The sequence below is a fragment of the Protomyctophum parallelum genome (genome assembly GCF_964188405.1).
Source record: "Protomyctophum parallelum genome assembly, chromosome: 15".
NCBI classification, from domain to species: domain Eukaryota; kingdom Metazoa; phylum Chordata; class Actinopteri; order Myctophiformes; family Myctophidae; genus Protomyctophum; species Protomyctophum parallelum.
The window spans coordinates 31424632-31451592 of NC_139710.1; the positions used below are offsets into that span (position 1 = coordinate 31424632).

Genomic DNA, 26961 nt, shown 5'->3' on the forward strand with positions numbered 1-26961 from the left:
AATGCAGGCATGTATGAACAGGATCATATAGGCTACTATACTGTACCCTGTCGGTTACCGATATTGTGTCCATGGCGATTACACCCAACACAAGCCTCCGTCTGGAGGACAAAAGGATTTCTAAATATCACTTGAAACAACTAACGCCGGCACTGACTCGCCTCGTTCAAAGCCCAACGTTTGTTAGTTTTTTTTCTCTCCTTAGAAAACCTATTCAGTAAAATTGCTGTGTAGCATTTCATTAAAAAGGGAGAAGGGGAAAATAAAATACAAAACAACCTTAATAGAAAGGTGAACGTGTGTCGTGTTATATTAGGCTTCAATCCGATTTGAGAACGAACGAACACTGGCTGTGCGTCGCAGACTAGTCCGAGGGCCCTCTGACCTCAACTTAGGGGCCCCGTCTGGGGATTGTCCGGAGAGGGTCCGAGTCCCCTGTCGACACCATGGCGAGTCTTTGTGTGTGTGGGTCGGGAGGGTCCGATAGTCCCCTGTTGACACCGGGCGAGTCTTTGTGTGTGAGCGATGAGGGTCCCGAGTCCCCTGTCGACACCATGGCGAGTCTTTGTGTGTGTGGGTCGGGAGGTGGAGGGTCCGAGTCCCCTGTCGACACCATGGCGAGTCTGTGTGTGAGGGTCGGGAGGGTCCGAGTCCCCTGTCGACACCATGGAGAGTCTTTGTGTGTGAGGGTCGGGAGGGTCCGATAGTCCCCTGTCGACACCATGGCGAGTCTTTGTGTGTGAGGGAGTCGGGAGGTGGGAAAAGAAAGGTCAGACAGAAAAGCAACCATAATGCATTATTTTTTTAGGTCTGCTCCTTGTCGAGCTTCCAGAGCTGCTCCTTGACCTCCGTGGGCAGCGTGTTGAAGAGGTCCTCCTCCACCACCAGGCCTGTCCTCTTGAGCTGTCGGCACTCGCCCAGCTCCACGGGCAGGCACTCCAGCCGGTTCCCCCGGATCTCCAGCTGGGTCAGCCCGGTCAGCTCCCCGAAGCGTGAGGGCAGCGACTGCAGGCAGTTGTTCCCCAGGTTCAGAGTGCACAGCTTCCTGCACTGGAACAGCTCGTTGGGCAGGGTCTCGATCTGTGTGTGTGTGTGTGTGTGGGGGGGGGGGGGGGGGGGGAGAAGAAGAGGACAGATTATTAGATCCTGAAATCCTTATTATTGCGCCACAAGCAATGTCTTCCTGAATACTGAATATGGTAAAGAAATAGCGTGTATACATACGCTGTATATATTCTGTACATACATGTACAGAAAAGCTTTCCTTCAACCAACGGACAACAAATTCTGATATCACAATTAACTAAACTAGACTATCCTATCATTCCCGCTTACGATGGATCTTACATTTCAAGTAGAGATGTCCCGATACACTTTTTTCGCTCCCGATCCGATCCCGATACCTCAATTTCTGTGTTAGCCGATACCAGTGTTGTGATCTCATGTTGTGTTTACAGCTATCTAGCTATATATCTCGTGTTGTGTTTATAGCAGACTTACTCACTCAAATGTGCACTTTCAGTTTGGGCAACTCCAAAGCAAACTCCACATGCCCCAACATTGTATTTACTATTTACCTATCATAGTGTCATCCCTTACCCCTGTATCGGATCGGTGGTTAGACTGGCATATTCACAGATACCGATATGACCCGATATGACAAATAAGGGCCGATCCGATACTTTTCCCGATACCGATACAGTATCGGAATCTCTATATACAGAATCTCTAATTTCAAGGTGCTCTGGACAAAAATGTAAATGTTAAAGCACTCACCCTATTGGCCGTCACGGCCAGGTACTGCAGGTTAAATGTTAAAGCACTCACCCTATTGGCCGTCACGGCCAGGTACTGCAGGTTAAATGTTAAAGCACTCACCCTATTGGCCGTCACGGCCAGGTACTGCAGGTTAAATGTTAAAGCACTCACCCTATTGGCCGTCACGGCCAGGTACTGCAGGTTAAATGTTAAAGCACTCACCCTATTGGCCGTCACGGCCAGGTACTGCAGGTTAAAAAGCACTCACCCTGTTGGCCGTCACGGCCAGGTACTGCAGGTTAAATGTTAAAGCACTCACCCTATTGGCCGTCACGGCCAGGTACTGCAGGTTAAAAAGCACTCACCCTATTGGCCGTCACGGCCAGGTACTGCAGGTTAAAAAGCACTCACCCTGTTGGCCGTCACGGCCAGGTACTGCAGGTTGTGGAGGCAGCCGATGTCGGCGGGGATGCAGGTGAGGTTGTTGTGACTCAGGTCCAGGAAGCGCAGCTTGCGGCAGTAGAACAGCTGGCCGGGGATCTTGGCGATCTTGTTGCGGTTGAGGTAGAGCCGCTCCATGTTGGTGAGCGTGCCCACCTGGATGGGGATGTAGGCGATCTGGTTGTACCACAGCTTCAGGCAGACCAGCCGGTGGAGGTGCTGGAAGCTGATGATCTCCTCGATGGTCTTCAGGTTGTTGTCCTTCAGGTCGATCTCCTGCAGGTTGTGCAGGCTGAAGATGGAGTGCGGGATGCGCTCCAGGTCGCAGCGGATGAGCTCCAGCTCCGTCAGGTTGGCCATCTTCTTCAGGCTGTTGAGCACCATCAGCTTGGTCCCCTCGTTGTTGACCGAGAGCTTCTGGAGGTGCATGCCCACGTCCGTCACCACCTGGGGCAGCTTGGTGAGGTTGCTCTTCAGCCGGAGCACCTTGAGGCGCTTGAGCTCACGCAGCCCGTCGATGACAATGTAGCGGTTGTTCTCGGCGCTGAGGTTGCCCGTCAGGTGCAGCTCGCTGAGGTTCTTCAGGCTGTAGATAGATAGATAGATAGATTATTTATTTTTGTGTCGGGTTGTAGATAGATAGATTCTATCAAAGGCGCCCAGCCCACATGGACTTATCCCATTCTGACCTGAGATCAGATTCATACGAGGTTTCCACTGGACACACACTGGTCTGATTAACCCATTCTGACCTGAGATCAGATTAAAAAAATGTCAGTCGTTCTTCGATTTTTCAAAAATAGCAGAGTGGCGCGCTACAAGCTACAAGCTCGTAGCGCGCCACTCTGCTATTTTTCAATAGCTAAAGCACAACATGATGCTAACACCAAAATGGGTTCCCGTTCAGAATGGGTTAAAGGACACACCATATCATTGCTTCAATATTGCATTGTGTACAAGAAACAGGTTTCTTTTTTTTTTACACAAACAAAACATTCTGCCTTTTTTCCCATGCTTTGCATAAAAAGTCTGCTAAAGCAAAAATACCTTTCCTAAAACAAAATTCCAGTTTTTCATATAGTCCTCTAACCAGAAAAAGTTAGCACAGATGGTCATTTTACAAAATAATACATGACCGGACCTACCAGGTTTCCTGGAAAGGTCTGTTATCATCCCCCCGAACCCTCCAAACTGGGGTCCCACAGGGATCTGTACTTGGTCCCCTCCTTTTCTCACTATACACTAAATCCCTTGGCACTATCATCTCTGCTCACAATATATCCTATCACTGCTACGCCGATGACACACAACTGTTCCTATCCTTCCCCCCCTCTGCCATTCAGGTGGAAGAGCGCATCACTGCATGCCTGGCTGACATCTCACAGTGGATGTCCTCCAACCACCTCAAGCTGAACCCAGACAAGACTGAGCTTCTCTTCTTCCCAGCTTAGTCCTGCCCTATGCGGGAGCTAACTATTTCCGTAGACAACGCCCTGGTAACGTCTGTCCCAACAGCCAGGAATCTTGGTGTTGTCCTGGACAGTCAGCTCTCGTTCAAAGCTCACATCACAGCTGTCACTCGATCATGTAGGTTCACACTCTATAACATACGACGAATTAGACCGTTCCTCACCCAGGAATCAGCCCAGCTCCTAATCCAGACAACAGTCTTGTCAAAACTCGACTATTGTAACTCCCTCCTTACTGGCCTACCAGCATGTGCACTTAAGCCTCTCCAGCTGATCCAAAATGCAGCAGATCGCTTGGTCTTCAACCAGCCAAAATTCTCCCCCCTGCTCCGCTCCCTCCACTGGCTCCCGGTCGCTGCCCGCACAGAATACAAAACTCTGATGCTGGCATTCAAAGCAACCAAAGGTATGGCTCCCCCATATCTTGCAAGTATGATTGAACCTTACAAACCCTCCCGCGCACTCAGATCAGCCAACGCAGGGAAACTGGAAGTACCCTCACTAAAAACGCCGGGACAACGCTCCACACGTCCCAAACTCTTCTCCCTTCTGGCTCCAAAACTGTGGAATGCACTTCCCATTGCAGTCAGAACTGCAGCATCACTCCCAATCTTCCGCCGTAGCCTGAAAACCCACCTTTTCAGACTCCATCATGGCCCATAGCACTTACCCTAACCCCTTAGATTTCTGTTGGCTTAGATAGCATTTGACACAGACTTATAGCATGTTATGTAGACAGCACTATAATTGTATTGTATATAGTCATAGCACGCCATAGTACATATGTATAGCATAGTAGTAAATATGTATAGTTTATATGTATAGTGTATGTATAGTTTCATTATATAGATATTCCACTGTTACTTTCTTAGCTTACGCATGTTTCATGATAAATGCTTTTATGTTATGTATTCCCATGCTTTTGTTCTTGCTTAAATGTAAGTCGCTCTGGATTAAGAGCGTCTGCTAAATGCCTAAATTGTAAATTGTAAATTGTAATTCTTCATATAATGGGCAGTAAAAAAAATATATATTTCATTTTCAATTTCTTTCAAATCACACACTAGACACACTCTGTCCTCCTCAGGAGTACCAATGAATCTACCCGTTTCTAAAGCTAATGGTAAGGTCCCAGAATGAATCTACCAGTTTCTAAAGCTAGTGGTAAGGTCCCAGAATGAATCTACCCATTTCTAAAGCTAATGGTAAGGTCCCAGAATGAATCTACCCGTTTCTAACGCTAACGGTAAGGTCCCAGAATTAATCTACCCGTTTCTAAAGCTAGTGGTAAGGTCCCAGAATGAATCTACCCGTTTCTAAAGCTAATGGTAAGGTCCCAGAATTAATCTACCTGTTTCTAACGCTAGTGGTAAGGTCCCAGAATGAATCTACCTGTTTCTAACGCTAGTGGTAAGGTCCCAGAATGAATCTACCCGTTTCTAAAGCTAGTGGTAAGGTCCCAGAATGAATCTACCCGTTTATAAAGCTAATGGTAAGGTCCCAGAATGAATCTACCCGTTTCTAAAGCTAGTGGTAAGGTCCCAGAATGAATCTACCCGTTTCTAAAGCTAATGGTAAGGTCCCAGAATGAATCTACCCGTTTCTAAAGCTAATGGTAAGGTCCCAGAATGAATCTACCCGTTTCTAAAGCTAACGGTAAGGTCCCAGAATGAATCTACCCGTTTCTAAAGCCAGAATGCAGCTGTGCACAAAAAGATCTCTGACTTTTGGATATATTTTGTGTAACATAAGGCTCAGGGCCAGTGTTGTTTTCGTTGACTAAAACTAAGACGAAAAATGTTAGTCGACTACCTATTTTCACTGACAAAAATAAATGGAAACTAAATGAAAACTAAGCTACGATGACTAAAACTAAGACTAAATATACTGACAATTTCGTAGACAAATAAAAACTAGACTAAAAAGTTAGGAAGGGACTAGTGGACAAGAGATCCAGTATAAGTCATTTTACACTTGATTGCATGCTGGAAATAGCTGAGCTTGTAGATCGGCTATTTTCAGCAAGTGTAAAAAACACTCATTACGACGGCATCAAGACCCGCCTAAATACATTTTAGTCGACTAAATCAACAGTACATTTAGTCGACTAAAATCTTATGACATTTAGTCGACTAAAACTAGACTAACACTAAGACATTCCAGGTGACTAAAAAGTGACTAAAACTAAATGACGTTTCAGTCCAAAGACTATGACCAAACTAAAATAGAAATTTGCTGCCAAAAACAACACTGTTCAGGGCCATAATTATTTTTAATAAGACGATATGTTCTTATAGTTTTGGTTTGTACCTGTAGATCCACAGCGGGATCTCCTTGATGTCCGTGAACTTGATGTGCAGCGACTTCAGGTTCTCCCGCAGGAAGGCCAGTGCGGGCGCCTCGATCTTGGCGGGCGTGTGGTAGAGCCACATCTCCCGCAGGTTGACCAGCTGGGCGATGATGGGCGGGATGGTGACGTCGGGGATCAGCTCCAGTTTGAGGACCTGATTGATTGATTGATAATTTTATTAGACAATAAGATGCAAACAGTACAGGGTACAGTCAAGCACAGCATTGGTCCAAAAGGAACAGCACCGAAGAAAGACCTTAGCGGTCTTGTTTCCATTCGGGTCCCATGCATTCATTCACAATGACAACAGTGACAACAAAATATACATTTCTCAAACACACTAAATCTATATGTACAGGTTGGAATAAAAATACATTAAAAGGGGGGGGGGGGGGAGAGCCAATCACCTTCTCTCCCTTTGACCTGATGACAGTGACAGGTGAGTTTTCAGACCCTTTTTAAAGGAAACCAGTGATCTGCTTGTTTTGCGGGAAGGGGGCAGGGCATTCCACACTTGAGTGGCAGTGCTGTGAAATGTGAATTTACCCATATTTGTTCTGAAAATGGGTGGCACCAGATCATTATTATTACCTCCAGCTCCATCAGGTCGAACACTGTGTCGGGGATGCCCGACAGCATGAAGAGGTGCAGCTCCAGCTTCTCCTGGGAGTTCTTGGTGATGCGCTGCCGCAGCTTGTCCAGCGTCCACTCGTTGTTGAGGTTGAGCTGCCGCAGCTTGTTCTCGCTCACCTCCGACAGGAAGACGGCGAAGCGCTTGGAGTAGAGCGGGTCGTACTGGTCGATCATGTGCAGCATGAAGGCAAAGTCGTTCTTCACGTCGGGTATGTCGCTGTAGACAATTTACAAATTTACAATTTTAGGCATTTATCAGACGCTCTTAATCCAGAGCGACTTACATTAACCCATTTTGGGGCGGGAGAACCCCTTTTGGTGTTAGCATTACGTTATGCTTTAGCTATTTAAAAATCTACAAGCTCATAGCGCGCCACCGAGTGGCGCGCTACGAGCTTGTAGGTCTGCTATTTTTGAAAAATCGAAGAACGACCGACATAGAAACATAGCTTTTTCAGAAAACTGTCATTTTCAAACAGACATTTTTAGAATCTGATCTCAGGTCAGAATGGGTTAAGCAAGAACAAAAATACATATGTACATATGTACTATGACGTGCTATGACTACATACAATGCAATTCCAGTGCTGTCTACATAACATGCTATAAGTCTGTATCAAATCTAAGTCTACAGAAATGCTATCTAAGGGGGTATGGGGTAAGTGCTATGGACCTGTAGCTGCTCTCCTCGCGGATGGACTCGAAGGAGTACTTCTTCAGCGAGCGCCGCAGCATCCAGCAGAGCGTGTACATGCAGATGAGGCCGTACACCATGACCAGGCTGATGTAGAAGCAGGCCAGGATCTTGAACAGCGTGGCCAGCGGGTGGGCGCAGCGGTACATGCTGTAGCCCGTCAGGCTCTCGATGTCCACGCGGCAGTCCACGCTGAACTGGATGTTGTGCACGTAGTAGCCCGTGTAGCAGATGATCAGGATGAACTTGATGACCTTTATGATCGTCTGACGGATGTACAGGTTGTACACGATGTCTCCCTCCTCCACGTGTATGCGGAACTTCTTCACCTTTAAATAAATAAATAAAAATAATATATAAATAAAATAAATTATTTTGAAGTAACCATGTAGCACTGCCACATAATATTCATTAAGGATTTATTTTAAAGTGTCATTTAAAAGAGCATGGCTTAAAATATTCATTGAACACTATATCCATCCTTGTGTACTGTCCTATTTTCTTTGAGAGGTATATGTTTTGTGTTTGTTTATGTTTTGGAGGGTCAATGTCGGGAGGAGTTTTGATTGATTGACAGGCCGTGACGCCTCCGTGATTAAAACACACGGAAGTGGCCGGCTCTAGAGACTTGTGGAGACAGAGACACAAACGAGCAGGGAGTCCACGTGAGACCTGATGGTGTTTGCAGTGTAAACTGTCTGTATGCTATACGGTGGAATACAGCCAACTCACCGTTGTCAGGAGTAACCTGGCCGGGAACCGTCATCTGCTCCGGTGGGAGTTCTGTTTGTCTGACTGTTTGTGCCCAGCGAGGAATGCTGCTTGTCCGTTTGGAGGACCGTGGATTTACCGTTGGATTGTTTACGTTCGGGGATCACTACGTTTGGATTACTTTATTATTTGGGGTTGGAGCGTCAGGGAGACACGTGGATGTTTCATGGAACGATACGAACAATGACAATAGAGCGAGCGTGCGTGAGAGGCCCGGTGCGTGCGGTTCGGACATAATTATACGGACAATACTTAACCAGTCATGAATTCTATGTAACTGATTGTCAAGGAGTTTATTTTGCATTTAGATAAACTATTTATCTCAGACGTATTTCTCCGTATTTTGTACTACTTAGCCAAGACCCAATTCCTTCTCAAAATGCAATATGCACTGAACATCCCATTTTTGTACAACTTAAAAAATGTCTGTAAATCACTTGTGAACTATTATCCATGTTATGAATGTTAAATTTAGATGGGCACTGTTTGATTAAAAAAAACAAAGCATGCATGTTGTTAATGGGCCAAGAGAAATAATTTGAGCAGGGATGTAATGTCGCCATTCATTTTCAATTCACTTGCACCTTTAAACCAGTGGTTCTCAACCTGCGGGCCACTGGTCCATTGCAAGTGGGACCCACATTAACTGGCAAAACACATTTTAAAACATTTATATAAAAATATATATTTTAATCAATCCAAAATTGTTTACGGTGTTACAAAGAAACCTGCACCTGGCCACTTATGCTCCAAAGCATCAGATGGATGCTCTGGAGCCCATAGTCTGGAAAAGGTTGAGAACCACTGCATAAAGCACTTATGTGAAGAGCACTTGTTTTTTTATTAACATTTAATAAATGTTGACAAAGTCAATTATGCCTTCATTTCTTTAATGTGAATGCCTTTAGGATTTTAAGACAGGACAGCTCATGACAACCCTAGAATGAAGAAGAATCACCTTTTTAATAGCACTTGTTTTAAGATTATTTCACCTCAATTAAGTAAAATTACCTGTGGAAGAAGAACTGACAAGCTAGTTTTGAGTGTATTTTAATTAATACAGTGCTTGGGATAAGTTGTTACAAGCTAGGTATGAGAATATTTGACTTAATACAGTGCTTGGAATGAGTTTTAACCACTAATTTGAAGGGATTTGCAAGCTAGTTTTGAGTCCATTTCACTTGATGCAGTGCTTGGGATGAGTTTTAACCACTTATTTTAAGAGATTTATAAGCTATTTTTGAGTTTATCTCACTTAATCCAGTGCTTGAATGAGGTTTAAATCACTTATTTTAAGAGTTTTACAAGCTCTTTTTTAGTTTATCTCACTTAATCCAGTGCTTGAATGAAGCTTAAATCACTTATTTTAAGAGTTTTACAAGCTATTTTTGAGTTTATCTCACTTAATCCAGTGCTTGAATGAGGTTTAAATCACTTATTTTAAGAGTTTTACAAGCTAGTTTTTAGTTTATCTCACTTAATCCAGTGCTTGAATGAAGCTTAAATCACTTATTTAAAGAGTTTGCCACTTCCCTAATGGCTAGAGATTTTTTCTAATTACAAGAATTCTTACCAAGTAGAATTCTCTCACTGCACTGGCAGATTATTTCACTTGTTTTTAGTCCATTTCATCTCAAATTAATATTTTTTTTCTAATATCAAGACTGGCTTTTTTTGCAGTGTGTGTTGGAGTCAGTGACAGTAGCATACATTTACATTGCATGCTACATGGTTGAAACTTGTCACTTTTATCTATAAAGGAGGATCATTACTACCCCGTGAATTTTAGTAACTGTAACCGTTACAACCACTTCAAAGTCAAACGTAAATATACAAACACATATGCAGTAAAAAGTAAACGAGAATAAAAATATACACTATATTTGAAGCAACCACTTCAAATATAAAAGCACGCTTTAAAAAAAAGCTAAATCTATGTGGGCGTAACGTAACTAGTATAAGGTATATAAGCTAAATATGTATTTTCTGTTCATCATTGGTATACAAGAAGCACAACACTACAGAGAATCAATTTTCCTGTTGCTATTGTTCCTGTTTTTGTTTTTTTCTGTTCCTTTTTTTTCCCTTTTTTTAGTATTTGAATCATTAATAAGGTGTCCACTAGTCCCTTCCTAACATTTTAGTCTAGTTTTTATTTGTTGACGAAATTGTCAGTATATTTAGTCTTAGTTTTAGTCATCGTAGCTTAATTAGTTTTCATTTAGTTTCCATTTATTTTTGTCAGTGAAAATAGGTAGTCGACGAACATTTTTCGTCTTAGTGTTAGTCGACGGAAACAACACTGTAACTAACTAACTAACTAACCTTCTCGAACAGCGCCTTGGCCTGCTCGCCCTCCTTCTTGTCCAGTAAACTAACTAACTAACTAACCTTCTCGAACAGCGCCTTGGCCTGCTCGCCCTCCTTCTTGTCCAGTAAACTAACTAACTAACTAACCTTCTCGAACAGCGCCTTGGCCTGCTCGCCCTCCTTCTTGTCCAGTAAACTAACTAACTAACCAACCTTCTCGAACAGCGCCTTGGCCTGCTCGCCCTCCTTCTTGTCCAGTAAACTAACTAACTAACTAACCTTCTCGAACAGCGCCTTGGCCTGCTCGCCCTCCTTCTTGTCCAGGACGCCCGTCTCCGTCCGGTCCACTATCCCTTGCTCCAGGCGGGACTTGGTCCTCTGGAGCATGGGCACGCTGGCCTCCACGTCCTCGCTGCTGACCACCGACTCCTTGTGGTCCGACGCCGAGGAGCCGTTCATCTTCACGGGGGGCTTCCCCGGCCCGGGGTCGCCGCTCTCCTCAACCACCGTCTCCGACAGCGCCCGGGTGGTCCAGGGCGAGTCGAAGCACTTGAGCAGGATGGACACGAAGTGCTCCAGCTTGGAGGAGGTCCGGGGGAACTTGAACCAGAAGTTGGAGCAGGCCAGGAAGATGAGCGTGTGCAGCAGGACCAGGTAAGGGAAGTACTTGGCGAACCAGTGCAGGCGGTTCTCGTAGCACACGGCGTCCACGTAGTTGTACTGGTGGCGGTCCAGTTCGTACTGGATGCCCCGCGGCGGCTCCAGGTTCAGGGCGTTGGCGGACGCGTTGAAGAACCCCCGCCGGCAGGTCTGGTTCACCACCCACTTACAGGGCAGGCAGATCATCTTGTCCTGGGTGACCTGCAGGGGGTTGGTTTGTAATAAATAATTAACCCATTTTTGACCTGAGATCAGATTCTAAAAAAATGTCTTCTACATCCTGACAGTTTTCTGAAAAAGCTATGTTTCTATGTCAGTCGTTCTTCGACTTTTCAAAAATAGCTTGTAGATCTGCTATTTTTTTAAATAGCTAAAGCATAACATGATGCTAACACCAAAAGGGGTTCCGGTCCAAAATGGACTAAAATTAGTTTTAGTCACATTTTACATCACCTGAAATGTTTTTGACTAAAATGTATTTTGGTGGGCCTTGATGGCTGATGTTAGACTTGGTTGCACTCTGAAAATAGACACGCTATGAGCTTGTAGATCGGCTATTTTTTCAGCATGCAACCAAGCATAACATGACTTTTAGTGTTTAATAGTTCTAGTGGAACTCTTCTCCACTAGTCCCTCCCTAGCATTTAGTCTAGTTTATACGTGTTGACGAAATTGTCAATAATATATTCAGCCTTAGTTTTAGTCATCATAGCTTAGTTTTCATTTCACAGTTTTCCTCTGTGGAAAGAAGGTATTCGACGAACATTTCTCATCATGGTTTTAGTCGACGGAATCATCAACAACACCAGACTGACCTGCAGTGTGACAGAATCATCAACACTAGACTGACCTGCAGTGTGACAGAATCATCATCAACACTAGACTGACCTGCAGTGTGACAGAATCATCAACACTAGACTGACCTGCAGTGTGACAGAATCATCATCAACACTAGACTGACCTGCAGCGTGACAGAATCATCATCAACACTAGACTGACCTGCAGCGTGACAGAATCATCATCAACACTAGACTGACCTGCAGCGTGACAGAATCATCAACAACACTAGACTGACCTGCAGCGTGACAGAATCATCATCAACACTAGACTGACCTGCAGCGTGACAGAATCATCATCAACACTAGACTGACCTGCAGTGTGACAGAATCATCATCAACACTAGCCTGACCTGCAGCGTGACAGAATCATCATCAACACTAGCCTGACCTGCAGCGTGACAGAATCATCATCAACACTAGACTGACCTGCAGCGTGACAGAATCATCAACAACACTAGACTGACCTGCAGTGTGACAGAATCATCATCAACACTAGACTGACCTGCAGTGTGACAGAATCATCATCAACACTAGACTGACCTGCAGCGTGACAGAATCATCATCAACACTAGACTGACCTGCAGCGTGACAGAATCATCATCAACACTAGACTGACCTGCAGCGTGACAGAATCATCATCAACACTAGACTGACCTGCAGCGTGACAGAATCATCATCAACACTAGACTGACCTGCAGCGTGACAGAATCATCATCAACACTAGACTGACCTGCAGCGTGACAGAATCATCAACACTAGACTGACCTGCAGCGTGACAGAATCATCAACAACACTAGACTGACCTGCAGTGTGACAGAATCATCATCAACACTAGACTGACCTGCAGCGTGACAGAATCATCATCAACACTAGACTGACCTGCAGCGTGACAGAATCATCATCAACACTAGACTGACCTGCAGCGTGACAGAATCATCAACACTAGACTGACCTGCAGCGTGACAGAATCATCAACAACACTAGACTGACCTGCAGTGTGACAGAATCATCAACACTAGACTGACCTGCAGCGTGACAGAATCATCATCAACACTAGACTGACCTGCAGCGTGACAGAATCATCAACAACACTAGACTGACCTGCAGTGTGACAGAATCATCATCAACACTAGACTGACCTGCAGCGTGACAGAATCATCATCAACACTAGACTGACCTGCAGTGTGACAGAATCATCAACAACACTAGACTGACCTGCAGCGTGACAGAATCATCATCAACACTAGACTGACCTGCAGCGTGACAGAATCATCAACAACACTAGACTGACCTGCAGTGTGACAGAATCATCATCAACACTAGACTGACCTGCAGCGTGACAGAATCATCAACAACACTAGACTGACCTGCAGTGTGACAGAATCATCATCAACACTAGACTGACCTGCAGCGTGACAGAATCATCATCAACACTAGACTGACCTGCAGCGTGACAGAATCATCATCAACACTAGACTGACCTGCAGTGTGACAGAATCATCAACACTAGACTGACCTGCAGCGTGACAGAATCATCATCAACACTAGACTGACCTGCAGCGTGACAGAATCATCATCAACACTAGCCTGACCTGCAGTGTGACAGAATCATCATCAACACTAGACTGACCTGCAGCGTGACAGAATCATCAACACTAGACTGACCTGCAGCGTGACAGAATCATCATCAACACTAGACTGACCTGCAGCGTGACAGAATCATCAACAACACTAGACTGACCTGCAGTGTGACAGAATCATCATCAACACTAGACTGACCTGCAGTGTGACAGAATCATCATCAACACTAGACTGACCTGCAGCGTGACAGAATCATCAACACTAGACTGACCTGCAGCGTGACAGAATCATCATCAACACTAGACTGACCTGCAGTGTGACAGAATCATCATCAACACTAGACTGACCTGCAGTGTGACAGAATCATCATCAACACTAGACTGACCTGCAGTGTGACAGAATCATCAACACTAGACTGACCTGCAGCGTGACAGAATCATCATCAACACTAGACTGACCTGCAGTGTGACAGAATCATCATCAACACTAGACTGACCTGCAGCGTGACAGAATCATCATCAACACTAGACTGACCTGCAGTGTGACAGAATCATCATCAACACTAGACTGACCTGCAGTGTGACAGAATCATCATCAACACTAGACTGACCTGCAGCGTGACAGAATCATCATCAACACTAGACTGACCTGCAGTGTGACAGAATCATCATCAACACTAGACTGACCTGCAGCGTGACAGAATCATCAACAACACTAGACTGACCTGCAGTGTGACAGAATCATCATCAACACTAGACTGACCTGCAGTGTGACAGAATCATCATCAACACTAGACTGACCTGCAGCGTGACAGAATCATCAACACTAGACTGACCTGCAGCGTGACAGAATCATCAACACTAGACTGACCTGCAGCGTGACAGAATCATCATCAACACTAGACTGACCTGCAGCGTGACAGAATCATCATCAACACTAGACTGACCTGCAGCGTGACAGAATCATCATCAACACTAGACTGACCTGCAGTGTGACAGAATCATCATCAACACTAGACTGACCTGCAGTGTGACAGAATCATCATCAACACTAGACTAGTGTTGTTTTTGGCAGCAAATTTCTATTTTTGTTTTAGCAAATTTCTATTTTTGTTTTAGTCGTAGTCTCTTGAATAGTTTTCACTTAGTTTTAGTCACATTTTAGTCACCTGGAATGTTCTAGTGTTTAGTCTAGTTTTAGTCGACTAAATGTCATACGATTTTAGTCGACTAAATCTACAGTTGATTTAGTCGACTAAAATGTGTTTTGACAGGCCTTGATGTCGTTGTAATGACATATTTTACACTTTGGTTGCATGCTGAAACTAGCAGATATACAATCTCACAACACAACGCGTTGTGAGATTGTATATCTGCTATTTTCAGCATGCAACCCAGCATAAAACTGGATCTCTTGTCCACTAGTCCCTTACTAACATTTTAGTCTAGTTTTTATTTGTTGACGAAATTGTCAGTATATTTAGTTTTAGTCATCATAGATTCGTTTTTATTTGGTTATTTAGTTTTAGTCGGTGAAAAAATGTAGTCGACGAATATTTTTCGTCTTAGTTTTAGTCAACGAAAACAACAGTGCTAGACTGACCTGCAGCGTCCCTCCGAACACGGAGATCATGAGCATGACGATGGAGATGTAGTCGGTGAACACGTCCCACCATGGCTTCAGGATGCGGTACGCGGGCTGCGTGTCCACAAAGTACCGCAGCTCAGTGATGGGGATCATGGTTTACCTGCAGTGAGGACACAGGAGTACATGAGTATTAGCACAGTGGTAGGGGAGGACACAGGAGTACATGAGTATTAGTACAGTGGTAGGGGAGGACACAGGAGTACATGAGTATTAGTACAGTGGTAGGGGAGGACACAGGAGTACATGAGTATTAGTACAGTGGTAGGGGAGGACACAGGAGTACATGAGTATTAGTACAGTGGTAGAGGAGGACACAGGAGTACATGAGTATTAGTACAGTGGTAGGGGAGGACACAGGAGTACATGAGTATTAGTACAGTGGTAGGGGAGGACACAGGAGTACATGAGTATTAGTAGTGGAGGACACAGGAGTACATGAGTATTAGTACAGTGGTAGAGGAGGACACAGGAGTACATGAGTATTAGTACAGTGGTAGGGGAGGACACAGGAGTACATGAGTATTAGCACAGTGGTAGAGGAGGACACAGGAGTACATGAGTATTAGCACAGTGGTAGAGAAGGACACAGGAGTACATGAGTATTAGTACAGTGGTAGAGAAGGACACAGGAGTACATGAGTATTAGTACAGTGGTAGAGAAGGACACAGGAGTACATGAGTATTAGCACAGTGGTAGAGGAGGACACAGGAGTACATGAGTATTAGCACAGTGGTAGGGGAGGACACAGGAGTACATGAGTATTAGCACAGTGGTAGAGGAGGACACAGGAGTACATGAGTATTAGTACAGTGGTAGAGGAGGACACAGGAGTACATGAGTATTAGCACAGTGGTAGGGGAGGACACAGGAGTACATGAGTATTAGCACAGTGGTAGAGGAGGACACAGGAGTACATGAGTATTAGTACAGTGGTAGAGGAGGACACAGGAGTACATGAGTATTAGTACAGTGGTAGGGGAGGACACAGGAGTACATGAGTATTAGCACAGTGGTAGGGGAGGACACAGGAGTACATGAGTATTAGCACAGTGGTAGGGGAGGACACAGGAGTACATGAGTATTAGCACAGTGGTAGAGGAGGACACAGGAGTACATGAGTATTAGCACAGTGGTAGGGGAGGACACAGGAGTACATGAGTATTAGTACAGTGGTAGGGGAGGACACAGGAGTACATGAGTATTAGCACAGTGGTAGGGGAGGACACAGGAGTACATCAGTATTAGTAGGGGAGGACACAGGAGTACATGAGTATTAGTAGGGGAGGACACAGGAGTACATGAGTATTAGTAGGGGAGGACACAGGAGTACATGAGTATTAGTAGGGGAGGACACAGGAGTACATGAGTATTAGCACAGTGGTAGGGGAGGACACAGGAGTACATGAGTATTAGCACAGTGGTAGGGGAGGACACAGGAGTACATGAGTATTAGTAGGGGAGGACACAGGGGTACATGAGTATTAGTAGGGGAGGACACAGGAGTACATGAGTATTAGCACATTGGTAGGGGAGGACACAGGAGTACATGAGTATTAGCACAGTGGTAGGGGAGGACACAGGAGTACATGAGTATTAGTAGGGGAGGACACAGGAGTACATGAGTATTAGTAGGGGAGGACACAGGAGTACATGAGTATTAGTAGGGGAGGACACAGGAGTACATGAGTATTAGTAGGGGAGGACACAGGAGTACATGAGTATTAGTAGGGGAGGACACAGGAGTACATGAGTATTAGTAGGGGAGGACACAGGAGTACATGAGTAGTAGTAGTGGTGGTGCCTTCACTTAAAACGTTGACCCCCATTCGCAGGTTACCCGCGTTAACCCATTCTATACGGGAACCCCTTTTGGTGTTTTAACTAAGCATTATGTTATACTTTAGCTATTGAAAAATAGCAGATCTACAAGCTCATAGCACACTACGAGCTTGTAGGTCTGCTATTTTTTTGAAAAATCGTGATAATGCGGCACAAATCTTGGAATATATATTCTTTCAGAAGACTTTTTTTCTGGTCTGAATGGGTTAAAGACCTCTTTCCCTCCCAATCACGAGTTACATAAGTTGTCACTGTGTTTTAATTGTTTTTAGATTGTTTAAATGTACAGTAAGGCAATAGTTTACCATTTTTATTTTCTTTCAGTACTAGAGTAAATGTACTTTGTTAGTTTCCACCACTGATCAGTATTAATCAAGTACTACATTATTATAAATCATGTAAGATGATCAAAATGACATTCTAGGCTGAGGTAATTGGGGGAAGCTTGTAAGACCACTGTAACCTATTGCAAGGCAAGGCTGATCAATCAATCAATGCAATTATAGCTTATAAGGTCATCCGTCAGGTAGTTACACAGGGATCATTTGAAGGCTGACAGCTGTAATGACAGAGCCATTAGCATTCACAGAGACTTTACTAGGTACTGTAGACTATTGATTGTACGATGGTTGAACCAATCCAATTAATCTCACTCCACAACTGTGTAGATATCATATCATTATTATTGTATTATGAAATATGCATTCACCACCTTGTATAAAAGAAATAATGGATAGGATTCCATTCCTATCATTTATGTCACTCTTATGAGGAATTAATTGATATAGCTGCTGCAATGAAAAACTATAAAACGTAAGGGATGAACCGAATATTCGTCCAACAAAGCTATTCGACCGAATAGTGTCTGTTAAGGCTACGCTCCAGATAGCAGACGGTCGGCTGTCGGCCTGTTTGACAGCGTTGTGAGCTTGTCGGCAGGTAGCCTGGGGCAGGATCCGCCGGGAGAATCTAGACGCAGCTGCGCGACGAGAATAATTAATTCGAGTGACAGAGAGAGAGGAGTGTGTATGCGTGTGTGCGTCAAATTAACAAAGGTGCAGACGATCAGAAATCAGCAGAGAGTGATCGACGTTTGCGCGACTCTATGCCGAATTGAAGTGGACTCGGACCCAGACTTTATTTTCTCTCCCTGGAAATAAAAACCTCTGGGTTTCCGAGGCTAGTCGACCGTAGACTCCCGGCAACAAGCTCCCGGTCACCGCGGTCAGACGCGTCAGAAACCCGTTGATGAAGAACCGAACATGTTGGGTCGGCTGGCGAGCCTCGGTAGCCGATGCTATCCGTGTCGTAGTGTTGAGAGGCTAATACTGTAATACTGTAGAGTGAATCTCTAGTCTCGTCATGTTTCAGTGCCGACTACTGGTGTAGTGTGAACTAGATAACCATATTCTCAATTAGTGATGCACCGAATATTCGGCTGCAGAAAATGCATTTTCAGCCTATTCGGAAGAAAATATATCACCGAATAATGTATGCAATTAATGCATTCAAAAGAGCTGAATAAATGTTTTATGGACCCATAATTGTGATTTATTATTTAAGTAAAGTTTTTGCCATAACCATTTATTTTGCCATAAATCAGGTAGCTTTAAGGTACGGCCATGACGGCAATATTATTCATATTCGGTATTCGGCCAAGAATTTCCCTTTCGGTGCATCCCTATAATCTCAACTCCTGTACCAAGTAATCAACTCCAAAGCAAATCTGGCGATTAGAATGAATGCCGTGTTTTGTTTTGTTGCGGCCTTGCCTTGGGATGCAAAGGCTCCAGGGTTGTCAGATTGTGTGAGTGTAACAAGCCAACCAGGTCTATGAAAACAAGCCCAAATGAAACCATTTTGGGCGGGAACCCCTTTTGGTGTTTAACATTATGTTATAATTTAGCTATTGAAAAATAGCAGATCTACAAGCTTGTAGGTCTGCTATTTTTGAAAAATTGTGAAAATGTAGTGCAAATCTTTCAGAAAATTGTCATGATTTAGATTTACTTATTTATTAATTTCGACTTCAGGCCTGAATTGATTAAAGAAGCAACCAGTTTCACCACCAGTGGAGTCATGGTGATTTGTTTTCCCCTGTACCACGTGCAAGCGCGTGCATGTGCGCATCGCGGCATGCACACAGAACAGCTGCATAGCAAAATAGTGTAGGACAGTTTCAGACACAAAAGTAGACTTCAAATAGTCAGACAAACATCTTTACTGCACACTACTAGCGACTGGTTTGTGCTGATTATAAAGTAGACTTTGACTAGTCTGAACAAGTTTATTTGGTCCGGAGTCACCTTTAGAAAAGACTGTGCCCTCTCTCGTGGCTTCAAGCACGGTGTGCAAAGTCTGCACACATGCCTGTAGGTAGCTTTACAACAAAAGGTACGTCTCTGAGAGCAATGGTACAAAAAGTGGTAAAGAAAATAAATTATATATAATTGTAATCATATTCGGCCAACTGTTTCCTATATTTGGTATTCTAGGGGCAGGTGGCACAGTCGGTAGTGCTGTCGCCTCACAGCTAGAAGGTCCTGGGCTCGTTTTATTTTAGATTTGGGGATCTCCCCATTTACTGATGAAATTATAAGTATGGTGGTACTGTCTACCTGATTGTATTATGTTATGTGTTTTCTATATTCACTGACTTCCATCCCCCTTTTTGTATTGGAAATATGGCTTCCATTTGTATGCCTCAGCTCAGTCACAATAGTAAATAACATTCAGTACAGAAAACTACAATTACCAAGAAGTAGAGCTACAACCAGGGTGTGTACAGGTGTTTTGCACACTTTGCCACTGATCATAATAACGGGGCAGAATTTGAGTCATTGTGTATTCTCTGATGAAAGGTCTGATACACCCAAAGCACAATTTGAAACAATACAATGTACTATTACTAATGTACATCAAAATCTCTTTAATTAACTAGTTGGACTCATTGGTGATTCCTGCACCGTAGGCAAACATTCAGTCGGGTGGAGTGGTGCATTATCTTTACAAATAAATCACACCTGTGTGAAGTGAGGGGTGCTCTTATTATCGTCGTAAATCATCATGATGACGTAACATGTCGATTTGCTCGTCCACGTATGCCGTAAGTTAACCCATCTAGGCCTGACGTCGAAATAAAAAAAAACGTTCACTCTGAAAGAATGTATATTCAAAGATTTGTGCCGCGTTTTTACGGTTTTTCAAAAAAAGCAGATCTACAAGCAGATCTACTATTTTTCAATAGCTAAAGTATAACATAATGCTTAAAACACCAACAGGGGTACCCGTCCAGAATGGATTAATACCGATTTGCTCGTCCACATATGACGTAAATTTGTGCAAGACAATAATCTACACTAATAGCTGAATATAAAGGAAGGAAATAGACTGTTATTAATTTTCAATGGTAGTAATAATCAGTACGGGCAGTTTAACCAATCAAATGAAAGATCATACAAACAATGAATGAAATAGTTGGCCAATTATGGATGGAGAAAAAAAAAAGCATGAATTAAAAAAAGGACAAGAAAAGCTGTAACCATAAACCTGAAGAAATAGCTACAATCAGTCAAAATTCTCAAAAAATAACCTAGACCTATATGCCTAATGCCTATTGTCTATTTTTAAGAATGTATGTACTATAATGACATGCCCAAAACAGGGACGCCAGTTTTACTGTGGTTAAAATGTTGACAACACATCTAACTCTAAGACTACATTTGAGAGACAATGAAGTGTACAAAGCACCAATAATGGCATAGCTCTAAAATGTATATACTGAAAAGTCTGCATTACAATTTAAACAGGAAAGGTTTACATTAAACTTGAGAGCGTATTTCGTAGCTATACTCACAGACCTGGAATTAAAGTACAATCACTCTCCATTTATAAACGGCAGGCGGGACAAACGCGCTCTGCAAAGTTCTTGCTTAAGTTTCTTTCTGAACATTGACTCATAGATAAACACTCTCCCACATGCCCGCCTGGCCTGGCCTTGCATGACTGCCACTCCCTCCCAGTCCGTCCAGCACGCAGAGCCGTGCCGTGAGAGACCATCTGCCAAGAGATAGAAGATGTTCCGTTTTGGCTCGTTTGGCCCAAACAAAGCAGTGGTCACTCCGTGTGTCTTCATCTCGCCCGCCTTGTTCCCCTATTCTTAGCCATTTCCGTTTATAATACCCAAGGTATTGTCTGGCCACGGCGGCCTTGAGAAGCCCCACCCCCCCCCCCCCCCCCCTCCCCGACCCAAACCTCCGAGAGGAGATCCTGTTTACCTTACGGGAGCTGATGTCTCCAAGCTTTAATCCATTTTGGGTGGGAACCCCTTTTGGTGTTTTAAACATTGTGTTATAATTTAGCTATTGAAAAATGGCAGATCTACAAGCTCATAGTGCGCCGAGTGGCGTGCTACGAGCTTGTAGGTCTGCTATTTTTGAAAAATCCAAGAACGACTGACATAAACATAGCTTTTTCTGAAAACTGTCAGGATGTAGAAGACATTTTTTTAGAATCTGATCTCAAGTCAAAATGAGTTAATCTCTCTGGAAATGTCCACTGTCACCTTTTACTTCATCAAACTGCCCACACCCCCCTCCCGCTTCTGATATCATACGCGCGCACACGCACACGCACACGCACACGCACACTCACGCGCAAACACACACAACTTGGCACTCAACATTTTTTCCTCCATTAGGAAGACCGGCCTTTTCCTGTCATGTCGAGGAGTGTGATCGCTGGAGTCTAACTACCAGGCCTTGTTGTACTCTAAGACATATTTAAAGAGACCATTACAACATCAAAGCGATCCAAGTTAATCCAATGCAGTGGACCCGACCGACTCTTTGGTCGGTTTGTGCTAGTTTAGAACACGATTAAACCATGAGGACGATTCTTTACAAATGCCTTTACAAATCCTGACAGTTTTCTGAATAACCCCATGTTTCTATGTCAGTGGTTCTCAAACTATTTCACGTCAAGGAGCCCCAGAATTATATGTAATTGGCCGCTGAGCCCCATCTGAAAACATGTTGTTCCAGGGACCCCCCTAAAGCAGATATTTGCGTTAAAAAGTTCACCGTGAAAGAATATACATTCACAAGATTTGAGCCACATTTTCACGATTATTAAAAAAATAATAGCAGACCTACAAGCGTAATAGCAGACCTACAAGCTTGTAAATCTGTGCTATTTTTCCAACAGCTATAAAGTTTAAAATAATGGTTTTTAAAGTGGATTAAAAAAAAAAATATATATATATATATATATATATATATATATATATAAGGTGACACAGGCGTCGTCCTCGGGTATAAATGGGTTAAGTCAGCAGCTACACTGCTGTAAAACACAAAGAGACCCCTCACCAATATGGTTGTGCTATCTGTACCCCAGTGTTTGATGCTGTCCTCACCAATATGGTTGTGCTATCTGTACCCCAGTGTGTGATGCTGTCCTCACCAATATGGTTGTGCTATCTGTACCCCAGTGTTTGATGCTGTCCTCACCAATATGGTTGTGCTATCTGTACCCCAGTGTTTGATGCTGTCCTCACCAATATGGTTGTGCTATCTGTACCCCAGTGTTTGATGCTGTCCTCACCAATATGGTTGTGCTATCTGTACCCCAGTGTTTGATGCTGTCCTCACCAATATGGTTGTGCTATCTGTACCCCAGTGTTTGATGCTGTCCTCACCAATATGGTTGTGCTATCTGTACCCCAGTGTTTGATGCTGTCCTCACCAATATGGTTGTGCTATCTGTACCCCAGTGTTTGATGCTGTCCTCACCAATATGGTTGTGCTATCTGTACCCCAGTGTTTGATGCTGTCCTCACCAATATGGTTGTGCTATCTGTACCCCAGTGTTTGATGCTGTCCGTGATGGACATTCCACGTCCGGGTCCAAAAATCTTCGTGGGCCCTCGCCTCTCTCATCGCCACGGGTCTGGAGAGGCCGATCTGAAAATGCAGAGGGATATTTTAATACCCATATCTTAGTGGACTTAGTGTCTGTCTGGGGCAGCGGTGGCCGAACGGTTTGCGGAGCGGTATTGATATCGGAAGGTCGCTATAGTTCGTATCCCCGGACCGGCACGTTAAAATGACCACCGCTGAAGTGCCCTTCATGGACAAGGCATTGAACCTCTACCATGAAATGTTCTATGAGCAGGGCCTGGCTGTAAACAAGTTCTTGAGCTTAGTCCAGTTACTGGGTAAACATGGTAACTGTAGCTGTCCCAGTTATGGGTATGCTGTAATATTTTATTTGGCTTATTATTTTTCTGAAGCATATGGTAAATTGTATATTTCGGTATTTGTATGGTAAATGCATGGTGAGATAGTGCCATCTACTGTGCTCTGTATTTGTGGTCTGTTTCATGGGCAGGTTGAATTAGGCTCACCTAAGCAGCTAATCACCTCATTTCAATCACCTGTTGGGTTTGGGCATGTTTGGGCAGAACAAACAGAGCAGAGGTGAAGAGAGGAGCTCTTTCATGAGTCTCCACAAAATATAAGAAAGAAAATAATATAAAAAAGAACAAGAACTTAACTCCTAAAAGTCTGTGCAGAAGGCGCATACGGTATGTTCCCAGTTTTGTTTGGTGTCTGTAAAAGTTATATTGCCATTGTATCGTGTATTTGTTTGTGTTTGTGACATGTGGACATTTCATTGTGAGAATATGGACAATTCATGGTCATTTAAAAAGACAGCATGACTGACTGACAAGGGCATTCATAATTTCATGTGGTAATACTTCATTGTGGTTAAAAAAATTGATTTCTTTGCAGTTTTTCACGTTGTCGCTTGGGATAAATAAAAAGCCCTCGAGATATCAGTTGGGACGTTGTCTTATTTCTGCACCAGATGAAGATGGTTTAGGAGCAGTAGTTATTTACTTTTCATGCATCCTTTGTGTGGGCTTGGGTGGGAGGTGGGACGGGATTGTTTATTTAAGAACAATGGAAGGAAAGATACTGATTTTCATTATACACGGACACGGCATGCATCCTCTTTCAATATTACATTTCAGTTTAAGAATGACAAGGCATTACAGAAGATTATTCTAGCTTATTCAGACATGCTGGACAGGAGAGGCTGGGTCTTGTTTGTACCCCTGTAATAGTCGCTTTATTGCAAGCTAGATGTGTGCTGACTGTTAGCCCCTCTCAGAACCCTCCATAAAGCTTTTCTGAAATTTGGATGTCGCTTTATTCTAGGGTCCCTGTTCATAAATATATTTTCGTATGGGAATTTTGGAACGCGGACATAAATATGCTCCGTAACATCGTATCTGCGGCGTTTGACGGCCTTTTTTTGTTTGAGTTATTCTGAATTTGTGAACTATAAGTATCTATACATTCCGCTGCGAATATCTCCTGTGGCGCGGAAGCCGTTAAGTATTTTTAATCTTTGTTTGACCGATTTGGTCGCTTTATTTCTTCTTGTTTGTTTACCGTTTATTGTACCGCCTCCCGGTGTGCGGTTGGCTTGTGCCGGCTACGTCCCTGCCTCTGATCTGCTCTGTCATAGCTATAGCGCCACTAGCTAGCCAGATAGGCGGTACAATGAGGTGTCAATAAACAAGGAAGGAAGAGAAGAATCAAAGCGACCAAATCGGTCAAACAAAGATTAAAAATACTTAACGGCTTCCGCGCCACAGGAGATATTCGCAGCGGCATGTATGGGTACTTATACTTCACAGATTCAGAAGCCCTCACATGAAAAAAAGTCGTCAAAGAGCGCAGACAGGCGTTATCCACGTTGTTTATGTTTTATGTATGTCCGTGTACCAGGTGGCAGGATACTGCTGGAACAGGACCCCATGGTCTGGGTCTAAAAAATGTCAGAAACTTCAGTACCATTGGGTTCTGCTTGGAGGGCTAGCTGACTGTCAGATATGTAGGTACAGTAAAATACATTATCTTGGATCATCATGTCAGGCATGTATGTTTAGCTTCACCATGAGACAGAGCAACACAATCTCATCAGTAGCCTAAAATGTAGAACTCTCGTAGATATATGTATCGATTCTTGACTTTTTCCCCAATCAGAATCGATAAATAGCCTAACATCTACGAGAGTCTACATTTTAGGCTAGTCACTGCAGTTAAGTAACACTGCTCATCCATTTCATTTTCATTTATCATACTTTGTTTACATTAAACTTAACACCACATCCAGCCAGTCACTACTAATAGCCTCGGAACCCCATAGACAGCTGAGGCAGCAGCTGAGGCAGCAGCACAGCCAAGCCAATTCAGACAGCTATAACACAATTCAGACAGCTATAACACAATTCAGACAGCTATAACACAATTCAGACAGCTATAACACAATTCAGACAGCTATATAACACAATTCAGACAGCTATAACATTCAGACAGCTATAAGACAATTCAGACAGCTATAACACAATTCAGACAGCTATAACACATTTCAGACAGCTATATAACACAATTCAGACATTTATAACACAATTCAGACAGCTATATAACACAATTCAGACAGCTATATAACACAATTCAGACAGCTATATAACACAATTCTGACAGCTATATAACACAATTCAGACAGCTATATAACACAATTCAGACAGCTATATAACACAATTCAGACAGCTATATAACACAATTCAGACAGCTATATAACACAATTCAGACAGCTATATAACACTGCAATTCAGACAGCTATAACACAATTCAGACAGCTATAACAAAAAAAAAACGAAATTAGCCCACATGACAGTAGCATTCATGGCACCCCCAGCTACTAGAGAGCTAAAGCTGCCTTGGGCTCAACAACGCACTGTATAAGCTCTTATAGATAGCAAGCTGAAGCTAAGCTACGGTACTTTAGCTACAACAACCTGAACCAACCATTAACCAAACCACCACCGGCTTTCCTTTCCTGCCCCGGAGGCTTTGCGTGGAGACATTTAGTGTCACGTTCCTTTCAACCCGTTATATATTATATTATATTCGCCTTACCTCGATACGTCGGCGCGTGTTGTTGTGATCAAAGTGTGAATAAAATCATCACGCTTATCTTGGTAAGATGCTGTTAGCAGCTAAAGCTAAGGCTAGCTGTTGTGTTTGTTGTTGACGACTTTTTTTTCCTTCTCTGTTCAAGTGTTCATGTTACTATAGCAGGCGGTACTGTAAGTGGTGGCCTGGCTGCAGTTGGTCCCTCCCGCCGCCGGCGGCGCTGCTGTGGCTCTCGTCTGGGCTAGCCGCAAAATAGCAGATCTACAAGCTCACAACGCGTCGCTGTCGCGACGCGTTGTGAGCTTGTAGATCTGCTATTTTGGGCGCTATTCGCGACACCCACCGTACGAATCCCCTCCCACTCTGTCATCATAACATGGCTCCGTCCATGAGCAAATTTAGAACTTCCTGTCTGAGAGCTAGAAGATTTAAGACATCTGGTTGCCTTCAGAATAAAATAAGGTTTTTTAATTCGTTAATTAAATAACTATTACATTACATTATTAGTGTAGAAGTGTGTTCTTTTCGTTAAGACTCACCCAACAAGGATTGTAGTTTAGTTTTTAATGATTGAATTACTTAGTTTTACACAGAAACATAATGTGTGTCTTATAGCATCATATAGCATCATTTAAATGCTTAATTTGTCGTTTTAATGTGCAAATTAAACTTTTTTTCAATACTCTAGAGGGTACTCTTATTTTGAAGAGATCGTCCACCGGAAGTCTTAAATCTGTTCATTAGATCTGCTCACTAGACGCTGCCTCATAACATCCAGGCGGCTTCCTCCTTCCTTTTCCCCCACGTTGGTGCTTTCTTAATTTCTTTCTTTCTGACGTCATACATGAGAGAATATATTTATATATTTTTTTATAATTTCAGTTAGTTTACAGTGTCAAGTATGTCAGTGTACTGTAGTCTGAGGCTGGCGGCGTGTGCGTGCCATGGTTTACAACGCTCAAACAACAACAACAGACG

General features: G+C 43.5%; 1 protein-coding gene across 4 annotated transcripts; it reads right to left on the reverse strand.

Annotated features, from left to right (window-relative positions):
- Positions 1–636: 636 nt before the first annotated feature.
- On the reverse strand, positions 637–26134 carry lrrc8ab (leucine rich repeat containing 8 VRAC subunit Ab). 4 transcript variants are annotated; one of them, XM_083784913.1, is made up of 9 exons: positions 25987–26134; positions 22856–22956; positions 15109–15253; positions 10706–11287; positions 7325–7674; positions 6610–6868; positions 5979–6172; positions 2170–2785; positions 637–1080 (listed from the first exon to the last, which is right to left on the reverse strand). In XM_083784913.1, exons 3-9 carry the CDS (start codon positions 15244–15246, stop codon positions 805–807), a joined length of 2415 nt encoding a protein of 804 aa, XP_083641039.1. In that variant the 5' UTR covers positions 15247–15253; positions 22856–22956; positions 25987–26134; the 3' UTR covers positions 637–804. The 4 variants fall into 4 exon arrangements, with proteins under 4 accessions (XP_083641039.1, XP_083641038.1, XP_083641041.1 ...); XM_083784912.1 differs by having other exon boundaries at positions 22833–22956; XM_083784915.1 differs by lacking the exons at positions 22856–22956; positions 25987–26134 and adding an exon at positions 22386–22405.
- Between the last annotated feature and the right edge of the window lie 827 nt (positions 26135–26961).